Raw genomic sequence first — 12,690 nt, 5'->3', positions numbered from 1 at the left:
AATAATCCTTCCTAAACCAAAACCTTCCACTATTAAAGCCAGCAGATTGTGTTATTTGCACCATATGACGCTCGGTTCCTTTGACACAGTGTTGCGCACAGGGAGAGGCAGGAAACTCTCAGGTGCCACTTTTTCAGGCTTTAAAGCAAACATGACAGGAGAGCCACAGAATGAAAGCCATGCAGATTCAGCCCTTCCCATGCTGCAGATTCTTTAAATGCACATCACACCTAAATACCAGCAGTGGGAATTCCTGTCTGGTTTTGCAGCAGTCTAAACAAAAATTCTGGTTATCACTGGAGCTGGTTTTTAAAGACTGATGTGAGGCCTAAGGGCCTCTCTGTTAAAATCCAGAGTGAGATCATAGATGGGGGTGTGAAGTGGTGAGAAACCACCAACTACAGGGGAAAGCAAAGCATCCATGTGCAAAGCCTCAGTATCACACAGCAGCTCATGATCATGAATTTTGATCATTCACTGAGGGAACTGACCGCTCATTCCTCACAAACAAAAGGTGTCTTTCCATTTTATACCACTGCATGGAAAGGCTTCTTGCAACAAGATTTGAATAAATAAAACAATGAAAGAGCCTCCTATTATTGAAAGATGACATTTGATAGGCTGAGTCCATCAACAAAATGCTGTTCAAAGCCAGCTGACATTTTTCAATAGATTTTAAAAAATATTAGAAAGAATGATGGCAATTACTTATTTCCATCTCTTATCTGAAATTTCCTTGTCTGTATACTGGGAAGGACACCTGAAGGCAAATGTGAAGAAGAGAGCGGATTTCTTTTATTAGTTGAAATTAAACAGTCCAAATGGCACAACCTCTCCTTATGGCCTATCTCTTATGAAACAAGCAGATTTGATCTCATTTTTCTCATTACATAATCTTTGTTTGTGCAATGCAAGAGTCTGTAGAGACTAAAAAAGGGGACCTGAATACACACAGTATAAAACACAACTACTTCATTGACATTTCAGTATCCTTCTGGGTGAGCTACATATAAATTCTATTATTTTGTGCACCATTAAGGATAACATTGTACAGAACATGGGAGAAAGACTCGTTATTTTTAAAGGTGCTTTACAGTGTGTTTTCAGTTACAGCTCGTGGCTTTTGAAATGTTCAGAAGAGAATGGCTTATTCTTTGCTTGAGTTTTGAAATGGTATTTGTTTATATATTCCAGATAAATCAGGAAAAAAAAAAATCCACACTATTTTAAGCTATTTTGTGTCCTGCTAGTGTCTCATTTGTATGTGGCATACACTACATTTGCCTAGAAGGATTTAGCTCAGTAGCTGGCACATTTACATTAAAGAATGACATACACAGTTTCAATCGATTTCAAATGTTCTTACAATGGGAAATAAATATGAAAAGTGGTTGCTGCTGAAAGTTCAAATAATGCAATCAACAACTTGTAAAATCGCGAAAAGGCCAGACAAATTTAATAAAATATTTCCATTTACCTTCTTCAGCTTTACACAGCCTGGTCAAAATAATAAGATTCTCTGCAGAGAGCCTTTATCCAACTGTTTGCATCACTTCATACAAAATATGTGTTTGAATTACCACAGCATTACAAGGATATAAACTCCTAACAGACGACATGCCAAATTCAACATAAGTTATGCTTTCTTGGCATCTAGATGTTTTCCTTTTCTGCACTCCAAACACATTTTCATTTGAAACATTAGAAAAGCATGTAGATGTTAAAACATAATAACAGCTTAGAATTCAAGTGACTTGTGCAACATTGTTTTGTGCTTACTACTTCTCCATTTCCTCCTACTGCAATTAAAATTCATCATGCCCTACTACATATGCAATAGCAATGCATCAAGTTCAGTCCAGTATAGGTTTTCAACCTTCACACTTTGCTTTATACTACACGAGATCCTTGCACATTCAAAAAAGTGCATCTTTTCTGTGATCTTTCTTTTACGTTGGCTGATGTGAAGCTCTGATTAGTCGACGTAGGAATGCAACCTTGAGGTACGATTGCAGCCTCAGAATAATTCTTATATGTAAAAAGGAACTTTTCGAGCGTGCGCGCCCTTTCTGGATTTAAAAAAGACACCATTATAATGGTGCTACTAGAGCCACGGTACAGTACATCATGGCACATCTCCATAACATATTCAAGGACATGAGAAAGAACTTCTATTTACACAAACTTGATGTCACTTCCATAAAAATATGACAGAAAAAAAAAATAGGGAAACATATTTCCTGAATGTCCTGAATTTTTAGAAGATTCCTTTTACTTTTTCTTCAGCAATAGAGTGATCCTCCACAACTACATTTTCCCTGCCCTGTTTAGTATGGACCATAAGTGACATCAGCAGGAACTGGGAATCATATAGCAAACTGCTTCCTTTGAGAGGATGCTCACCCATGCCCCTTTACTCACAAGCCAGCTTGCTGTCAAAACTTGAAAGGGCAATGGCAAAGGCTTGTAGTGCGCACATTGGGTAGTTGTAGTCCATGGTGAACACATCCTCAGCCACACGGCCAAACTGCATCACTATATATTCAGCTGCAAGAAACAACATAAAAGGTGACAAAGCATTATTTTTGTTTGCAGCCCTTACTAAGTAAGTATGCATTCAACATCATCCCCTGGCCCACTTCAACAAAATACAAACAAAACATGCTCACTCATCAAACTTCACAACACTTATTCATGCAAGTGGGTGTGCTGGTATCAAAGAGAAGCAAGGGTAGCTTGAGTGAGGAACAGCTGAGTGACAAAAGATTGCAAGACTTGCTACTCACAAAAAAATTGCACAGATAAAGAGGGGGTTTTGTAAGTACAGAGAGAAAATTGCTACTGTATAGAATGCTCTTATACAGATTTAGTGCAAGTTTCATGTGTACCAAGAACCAATTAATTCTATTCCCACTTAACTTCAGGCAAGTGGACAAGCAAGGATAACGGGAGAAGAAAATGCATGACTGTGATCAAGACCTAATCATGTCTCCTTGTTACATCATTTTCATGAATTTTTTCTCAACTTTTTTCCCCTTTTGTACTCTTTATCATGCAAAACGAAATCTCAGCCTCATTCAAAATTTTAAATGTTTAATTGTGGAAGCAGGTATATTTGTTTCACCTTATAAAATGCAGGAAATGCATACACCAATACACCACCATTTTAAATTCAGCATTGCTCTCAGAGATCAGGACAGCCACTTTCAACATACTGCAATATTCCCTACAGTCTAAGCACAGAACTAGTGCAGCCCAGTGCGCTCCAGCACCTACTGACTATTGCCTGCCCACAGTGAGCGTAAAGTGGGGCAGCATCACTCCACTCGAGCAATTGTCTTCATCCTTGCTCCAACAATTGTACCTAAGCTTGAGAAAAAAGGGCACTGCACACTTCTGGCAGAAAGCAGCACATTGGTAAGGTCCTAGTGATGGAGTGAAAAGCAGTCCTGACACTTTCAGCGTGGAAGGATTGTGTGATACTTGTGCTTGAGAGGAGTGATACTGGCACTGCTGACTGAAAGTACTGCAGCTCTGAGAGCAGGAACAACTCTTACAGTAGTGCTCAGTTCACAAGCCAGGCAGCCAAAGAAGAAAACTAAGACAGCACATAGCAGAATCACCCATCTCCAGCATAAGCATTTAAACACCTAACTTGCATCAATGTCATGGGCACAAGGCAGAGCAGCCCACATAAACTAAACTCACTCAAGTAACGACAGTAAGGGCAGAATGGCTGTCAGACTGTGAAAGCAGTAGTGTTTCTACATGTTAGAGCTATACTTACGATCATTATCATGAATAATTTGGAAGTTTTTCACTGAGGCCTGTGTGACTCGACCATGGAAATTTAAAACATAGGACTGTGTGTCATCATTCCAGACTGGTGTTTTGTTATGCAGCTCAATGACACTCTCTGTATTTTTGTTCTGCCATCTTGCAAGAAGCGTCTCATGTTCCTGCACACACCACAGATACACACTTCAGTTTAACACTCTCACAAGACAAAAAGTAAATTAATACACACAAAACAAAACCATTCATAAACCCTAGACTAAACTGGCACCCTCAACCACCAAAACGGCATCACTAAATTAAACTGAGAATTCTGGAGTATCTTAATGAGAATGTGCATTAGAATCCTTTCCACAGCTTCAAAAGTATTAGTTCTGCCTTTTGTTATCTAACTACATTATTATTTGCAGTACTTTTGTGAGTCACAGGACTAGTCACCCATCACATTGTTCTTCAATTATTCAAATGTTTTTAACCTCTGAATCTTCAGCAATACAAAAAAAAACCAACTCAAACTGAAAAAGAATTCAAGTATTTTTTATCATTGGCTGATGGTATGACTTACATTTCGTGGTCTGATGGAAACTCTTTCATGGTCCATATTCATTCCTGGTATGATCACACTCATTTTGCGTGGTCCTTTAAACCCCAAGACATTTGTTTCCTAAAAATGTTTTTAAAACAGTTCAGCATGTTCTGTATTTTTGAAGTTAATTTCTTCAGTAGAGAGACACAGTGGCAGCCCAGGGGACTTATTTCTTGGTCAACTCAAAAAACATCTTGAAACTCCTACCTTCGCTGGCACTGCCAAACTTTCTGACTTTGTTTTAGAAGCTCTGACAACAGGAAAAATGCAAAAAACATTCCTAGCATCGGCTGCCAGCAACCTTAATACAATTAAAAAAAACCCTAGTCCTTTGTTAAAAAGGATATGAACTAACCAGATTGCTTGGCTACTGCTAGATCCTAAAATAAAGTGGTTATAATTTAAAAATCATAAAATGCAGTCACACATTTTGATGAGCGACAAAATTAAATATATGGGATCAACTCCATTTATTCCAGAGCCAGCACAAAAGCAAACAAGAAGAAGCTGCCAGTAAGAGCATCTGTTAGCAGTGCTGTGGTTCTCAAAGTCTTCAGATATGTTATACTTAGAGACAAGCATGGTATAAAACAAACACATTAGCATGAATGCAAATTTTTGAGCTGTGAAGGCAGGGAAAGTAAAGAAACAAAGGCAGAAAAAATAAATCCACAGAAAATGCAACTTTTTCCAATAAACATGATTCAATGCCTTTCTGACCAGCATTTTACAGGAGCGCTCCACAGTATCCTCTCAAAACACAACCACTAAAATCTAAATGGACCTAAAGTTTTATGCTTCTGACTTTTTTTCTCCACAGAAGCAACTAGAGCCATGTATTTCAGCAAGTCATCATCTATCTACTTTTGAAAAAGAAAAAATAAAGGGTGGTATTTCCAATCCACTCAGTAAAACCCAGTTCCCTGTTCTTGCATGAATCAGGTAAGTGAAACACTGACATCTCTGAAAGTTCATCTCCTCATGTTTTGTGCTACTTACTTTTTGTTTATTTTTTTTTCAGTCACACGCATTTTTCCCCTCCTGATCTTTCCAAGTGAAGGGCTGTGGACACACACACACTAAGGAGCCTCAGGAAGGAAATTCCCATTGGCGCTATTCCCAGCAACATACTACAAAATGCCACCCCTGTGCTCCAGCTGCTGTGGCTCTGCCACTGGGACATTTAGAAGTGACATTTTCAGATATCCTTGCTTTTATATTTTTAATTAAGGTGTCCTGATTTTAAGGAACACTCAACTTTGTAGGATAACTCTACATGTACAAATAAAAATCCATGCATCTCTGCTCCTTGTAAACATCTGAAAATACCCGCCTAAGGTTTACTTGCACAGAAGTTCTGTCATCCATCAGACCTTTGAAATAACTGGTTGTTTCAGCAAACCATCTGGAGATTTCACACAACCCATTAAAGATTTTCATGCATGCAAAAAACAATTCCACTGAGTTATTTTACTGAATACTGTTGAAGCAATCCAGGTATATCCATATATCTCCGTAAGTCTGTACATTAAAGGGAAGATCCTACCTCTTTTCTGAATCATTTATGTCATGGCCTTTGGCAGAGTAAACCAAAGCTATCAGTTCATTTAGAAATTTATATTTGGTTCTGCATCATGGTGAGACTCAAACTAAAACGACTGCCAGCACATTTTATAAGCAGGAGAAACTCAGCACAGCAGGGGCCAATTTCTAAGAAAAGATTCATGCTTAAGCTTATTTTCCACTAACTACTGACAGTTTTAGTCTTCTCTGTAATGTCTTACAAGCTTTTCTTCTCACCAAGCTGCAGTTATGCTACATACAACTAATTTAGATGCTAACTGGTTTTAGACTTTGTTCAAGGTAAAATTCAATAATAGCACTGAATCACTTCCCTCCCAACAAGCCGTATTATCACTCTGAAAAAAAAAACAGGACTATATTCTTCAGAGTTACTCAGAAACATTAAAATCAGGACTTCTGCCAAATGATAAGGGAATGGTTTCTAGATGCACATTGCGCCATTCACCAATTTCATCAAACATTTTACTGGCAAATGCAACCCTTTTGCTAAAACCAAGGTACAGAACTGAAATTTTAGAAACACAGAATATATGAGTAAAGCAGTAGGGACAGAAGAGAAGCTTTAATTCACAGCAGACCTTTCCAAACTACCTGCACCCAAGTAAAATTAATTCTCCATATCTCCTGTCTCATTCCCTCCTTCTCTTTTATTTCCCTCCTGTGCTATTTTGTGTGTAAGACTACAAATAACATCATTAGGGGAACATAGGCCAGATTCTGATTTTACACAGTTTTAATGACAATGACAGACTTGGTTTACACAGGAATTCAAAATAAGGGCTGCTAGCTGGCAGAGCACTACTGACAGAGCTAGCATGCCAGTGATTTAAATCAGCTAAGGACTTGGCCCAGTATTGCTTCAGGGCTGCACTCTCTACCATTGCCCAGGTGCTAAGCTTAGCATGTATCACAATACACTGGACTAAAAGAACATGGAGTCTATCCTTAAGGTTGCTTTTAAAATCTTACTTTCATAAAATTATGTAAGCATTTCACAAAAGTGGAAATATCTGCCATGATAAAAGCAGCAAGTTGTATATCCCAGCAGCTCTCAAGAGATTCACAACTTAGTTACTGCAATTTTCTTTCAGCCACTTCCCTTTCTGGACTTGTGTAAAAACTGTCATTCCATAGAAAGCCCAAACATAGAACCCACTACACTGGAGCAGAATACAGGTGACTGAGGCCTGAGTAGAAAGTCACAGTTTTATTGCTTTGCTGAAAGTTGAGTCACACCCCAGAATATTAGCAGAGCTCCATGTCTGATGCAGACTGGGTTGTAAGATACTATGGATATAAAGGAATCCAGCACAGAAAACTCTGGTACAAATGGTAGTCATACCTTACTGCTTCTTGATAAATTTTGCCCGGCGATTCTGAAATCAGCCATTAGGTGCTGCTGCAGGTTTATTAATAAGCTAGACTGCCACCCACAGGGAGAGTAAAAATGGCTTGCTGCACCCGGTAAAACTCGGTCCTTGCACCGATTTTATTCCTGTTGCTTGAAACATGCCCTAAGGTGAGCTCCACAATGAGAGTTCTCATACATTTATCCCACAGTTAACAGCAGATGCATCGGCAACTTCTGCCAGTACAAAACAGACCTGCTGAGAAAATTCAGCAGGTCAGGCTCAGTAAGTTGGTGGAAGTGGGTACAGCTTCCTCTCTGGGTGGGTAGCTGACTGGCTGTGCTGAAAGACAGCAAGAGGCATAGTGGTGCTTTCAAAGTACTGTTTGTTATAGGGCTTGCTGCAGGAAAAAATCTCAGGGCAGGAATAAAAAGGTTACCTTAGGACAAGGATGCTTCAGCAGTGCTCATGAATAATCTCACTTTAGCAAGCCTGGCTAACAATGAAATATCATTCCAGTTTCCTTTTGTCCTCTGGCCACAGCACACCCGAAAGCCTGATGCCTTTCTTCATGAGTATCAAAATATCAATGCAACAAATCATTCTCTTACATAAACGTACAAGTTTTAAACTGCTGATCTCAAAATAGACATATGAAAGCAGCTTATCTTTGCCACATTCTCCAAACGGTGGGCATGGTTCTGTTCTTTCCAACACTCACACTTCTAATCACCTCTGCTGACCCCAACTGAGGTTTTTAGTTGGCAACATTAATGGTACAAATGCTGTCGTTTTTCACTTAAACAAGCAATGTCTAAATTGTTCAATATATAATTTTTTTTTTTTAATTGTTGGGTTTGGGTATTTTCCTCCTTGCATTTCCAGATTCCACCAGATTAGTTGCCTGGCTCCAGGGAATGCCCTCCTATATAAACCTATTTACTAAAAGTGTAAGGTCTCCTCGGTTCCGACTCTAAACTCTTAACATCAGATTCTGGACAGTCTTGTTAAATCCTGTTAGCTGGACTTTCTGAAATTTTCAGAGAGTTTCAAATTCAACGGCAATGGAGGGACATGTATCTTTCTGTCTGTCTTGTCTGCAACTGCAGGCCATGTGCCTGAATAACAGCACATGTGACCAAAGGCACTATTTATTCTCTATTCACAGCAAAACTGCATCCTAAGCAGCAGGAAAATAACACGTCAGCCACCCTCCAGTGCTCTCAGCAGTTTGCATGGGAAGGATAGTTCTCTGCTTTCCTTTCCATGTGCTGAAATCTGCCAGAGGCATTGCTCCCCACAACCTGAAGCTGCCCTTTCTAGGAACCCATTCTTTGCATATATGCTGGATCTCTATTTGATGGATTTCCAGGCATCCTTGATTAGAGCTGGGCAGGAGCTTTCCACAAAAGTGGTTCTTGGGTATTTTTGTCAGAAGGTGTTGGTTTGTGAAAACAGAACTTTCTGTAGCAGTGTACATACCCATTTTGATTGGAAGAGTTTCCTGGACCCGGATATTTCTGGACAGAAAGAACACTCCCACCAAAATAGTCATCCAGTCATCATGAAAACAACAGCAACTGTATTTCAAGTCTCGATTGTCTGTGTTGCTCCTGACAAATGCTATTTACTGTCCTATAAGAGGCTGGTTTCTCTTATTAAATTGAATTTTTAATTTTGTTTGGGGTTTGTTTGGGTTATTTTCTGGTAAAAAAGGAGTTACAGAGGTTTTTATCTCAGTCTCCAAGCCAATGTGGCAGACCTAGCTGTTCAGCTACTTGTGTTTTGAATCAGAGTCCTCCTCCAAAATGTTATTGCAAGTGGTCAGACTTCAGTGCAGTAATTCCATGTTCAGGAGGCTCTCTCAGAGGACACCTGCAGGCTGTCAAGCACCCTACGTCTTCCAGAGGGTTATGTAAAAGCCTCTCACCTTCTGACCAAAAGTGAGAACCGGGCAATCTGGTTCTGTGCACAACTTTATTCACCTCTACTTTCCACTGAATTTCCTGGTTTCTCTAGTGAAGAGCAGCTGTTTGATTACATCTAAGTATGAATGGTGATTTACATAATCATAAGTGAGAAGTAAATTCAGTGTGCTATTTCAGAAACTGATCTGCCCTTCTTGCATATTTTGCCTGTGAGCAGTACTTACATAACAAATAGCAGCTAGCTCCTGACGCAGGATACTCGCCTCCAGGCTTGATGTTGTTTTCATTGGATTTACTCCATTGTCATAAACTGTAAACTTAGTTCCCATGAGATTTGATCTATCAAAAAAATGGAAAATCCAATCACGGTTTGCCAGCAGTGCTGCCTGAGACATCTATCCTTTCCTGCACTGTAGCCCCAAAGGAAAGACAGATAATACTGAGTACAAATAGCTGTTAATTCAATCCCATCTATGTATCAACCCCTGGATTAAGGGCCATAACAAAAATGTAGAGGTACAGTAGGGCAGAGTATACTAAAGGTCCTTTATTATTACACCAGACTTCTCATAACACCTTGCAAAGCAGTTAATTCAAGAAAGCGATAAGAAAACACTCTGGAGGAGTTATTTTGTTTGTTTGCTTGGGTTTAAAAATATGCTTACTCTCTACAAAACTATCTGCTTTGTTACTTGACTACTAACTCTATTAGAATATAGAGAGTATTTTCATAAAGATGAAACTTTCCTATTTCAACAGAAATCACAGCAAGAAGAGCAAAATGTAACTTAGAACATACTAAAACCACATTCTGTACTGCAAGGAGTAGCAGATGACGTTCCAAGATCCATGCAGGCAAGTGGCCATTAACAGCACAGCCCCTCTCCCCAGGCACAGACAATCTAAACATACACTGGGAGGCTCCACGTAGGTCTCAACGAAAGACTGATGTATGATGGGGAGACAAGACAGAAAAGAAGCATGGTTCTGAAAGAATCCCACTACTTCATAGAATCATGGAATGGTTATGGTTGTAAGGGACCTTTAAAGATCATCTAATTCCAAACCCCCTGCCACAGGCAGGGACACCTCCCACTAGACCAATAAATAACTCTAATTAGGATCTTAAACAGGCAAAACTGAAGAGATTTTCAGACTGTGTAACAGAGAGAACTTCCATTCCAAGGTATTTATATCATTAGGGGCTATACACAATCTACTTGCGCACTCCTGAAAATCTCATTAAGATAAGTTGTACTCATACCCCCTTGAGAATCTGGCCTTTGAGCATTTAAGAGCTTCAATCCTGTCGACTTTTAATAAAATGTGGTCTTTTAAGTACTTGAAATGCTTTGAAAACATGCCTTGAATACCGGCGAACTTAAAGACTGTTATCACATGATACAGTCGAGCCTCTAAGAGGTCATAGTGGCTTACAGGCTTCCTAATTTCAAATGAACTACATTATATAAAGACAATTCGTAGACGTATTCGTGTTTACCTCAGTTTTCCAATAAAACTCTCTCCACCCCGAGACAGGTCAGTTGGGTCTATAGAGATGAGGTAATTAGAGGTTTTACTCTTCTTTCGTTTCCTCCCAGCTAACAGAAACACCTAAGCAGTGCAAAAAAAATTATTCTAGAATGCCAAAGGAGTTAGCGCACACCACTTCCTGCCTTGACATAAGGAAACCATAGGCAATTTTTTTGTCTTCCAGCATCATTAGAGAAGGAACAGAAAATCTGGAAAGTGACTTCTCAACCATTCACTTCATTATTTACAGTTTAAATAATTAAATTGTACCTATTTTGTTAAATGTTTCGTTCTAAGTTGCTCTGGCTCTTTCAACTGAATTGAAAATAGATGTTTTTCAGGCCACAGAATGCAAACAGCCCCAACTGCTGACTGTCCCATAAAGGTGCCATGCAGGGATTATTTAAGGCCAAAGAAGAAAGGCAGAACAAAGTGATAGCATTGCTTTGTTTTTGGAAGACTGTAGGGCAGATCTCAGTTCAAGCAAAATTATATTTAAAATACAAGATTATATTTTCTTAGTAAAACTTCTTCAGACTTTAAATATTTTTTTATATATATTGAGGTGCAACTGGTATGCCATTCAAGTTATTTTATGACCTTTTTACCATGCTCCCTTTCCATGTGGAGGTAATAAGTAGGGTACATCCCTCGGTCCATTCCCTTCTTGTCTCTTGTGATTCTGCATTTGACAGTGACACCCTGTGGAGCAGGTCTTATGGCAAATTCCTCCAGGTCATCAACATCTATGAGAGGCTCATTTGTGGAAGGACTGGGGGCTGAGGCGGCTTCCTAGAACAGTAAGCAAAACTCAGGTTTCCTCAACTTTCATTTACAAGGTTATAGGTCCAAAGAATGACATTTGATAGAAGCTGCACATTAAAACGGTAAGAACAATGGACATACTGTCTTCCTCATTCTGACTCCTGAGCAGCCTTGAAGGCAGTTTACCAAGCTTAGGATCAGCCTCCTCCAATCAGTCAAGCTCCTGACCACCAAAGGCCCAGGGAGCAGCTCCCTGCACCACTGGTGCTCAGCATACAGATACATCTGGCAGACCAGAATAGGGTGGCTGCACTGGCAGAGTGCTGTAATGTTAACAAATCAAAACCTGGCTTCCACCTCCCCATCTCCCCATCCTGCTTTCTTCAGAAGGGCCATACCCAAGGGCAGTGATGGCCATTGCTGAAAGGAAGAAATAGGGAGATACAGGTTAACTAGAGGTATAACAGAGGTGTGAAGTCAGTGCAGTACATAAGAGTGGGGCACTATCAACTGGTTTAGCAAGAACTTGTGATTTAGAGTATCTGAACAAGCCAAAGTCTTATTTTGTTCGAATAGTAGCAGCAAGAACAGGGTGAGAAAATGTTCAGAAATAAGCAATAGAAACAAAAGGTCCTTCTGAGCACCTGCAAGAGGTAGAAAGGTAAATATTTACTGTTTACCTTTCTCTTCATTCAAGTTCAGACAATATTTGCTATTCTTTTCTCCAAGTCATTATTTTCATTGCTTGCTCCTGTGAACCCTGAGAGCTATAACAGTAAATCACCTTGGAGATATTCTAGTGCATATTAAAAATGAAGCAAGAAAGCCGGGCCTATTGTGACTGCACTCTGAAATCATGCAGTACATAGTAGCCTGCATGATCTTTCTTTGGCACTCACTCCTTACCTTATTGGATTTCTTGCTCGTGGCAGATCCAGGGCGGGTATTACTGTTTAATTGTGAAGAACTGGAGCTGTCTTCATCTTCCTCATCTTCTTCCTCCTCAAAATTCATGCTGCTTGAGATGCCTGAGGAGAAAGCACCACACTTATATGAAATATTAATACATTAAATCCGTCTATACTTGCTGTAAAGCATCATTTGTTATACTCTTGCACCCTTAGGCTCACAGGTGAGAGAGGGTGTGTGA

At 39.6% G+C, this 12,690-nt stretch overlaps 1 protein-coding gene across 8 annotated transcripts in view; it reads right to left on the bottom strand.

Annotated features, from left to right (window-relative positions):
* Nucleotides 1-1,215: 1,215 nt before the first annotated feature.
* TUB (TUB bipartite transcription factor) overlaps nt 1,216-12,690 on the bottom strand; it is a 160,987-nt gene continuing 149,512 nt past the window's right edge. For all 8 annotated transcript variants that reach the window (XM_057418258.1, XM_057418253.1, XM_057418259.1 and 5 more), the window contains 7 exons: nt 12,447-12,568; nt 11,376-11,567; nt 10,744-10,856; nt 9,467-9,581; nt 4,361-4,459; nt 3,788-3,959; nt 1,216-2,547 (listed from right to left, as the gene is read on the bottom strand). In XM_057418258.1, coding sequence (XP_057274241.1) covers nt 2,414-2,547; nt 3,788-3,959; nt 4,361-4,459; nt 9,467-9,581; nt 10,744-10,856; nt 11,376-11,567; nt 12,447-12,568 — 947 coding nt within the window. In that variant the 3' untranslated portion in view covers nt 1,216-2,413. The remainder of the gene's footprint in view (nt 2,548-3,787; nt 3,960-4,360; nt 4,460-9,466; nt 9,582-10,743; nt 10,857-11,375; nt 11,568-12,446; nt 12,569-12,690) is intronic.

This window comes from Pezoporus wallicus, unplaced genomic scaffold (genome assembly GCF_028554395.1).
Source record: "Pezoporus wallicus isolate ANWC-B61680 ecotype Strahan unplaced genomic scaffold, APGP_CSIRO_Pwel_v1 contig_2025, whole genome shotgun sequence".
In the NCBI taxonomy this organism is placed as follows: Eukaryota; Metazoa; Chordata; class Aves; order Psittaciformes; family Psittacidae; genus Pezoporus; species Pezoporus wallicus.
This window is presented reverse-complemented; position numbering and strand designations above follow the sequence as displayed.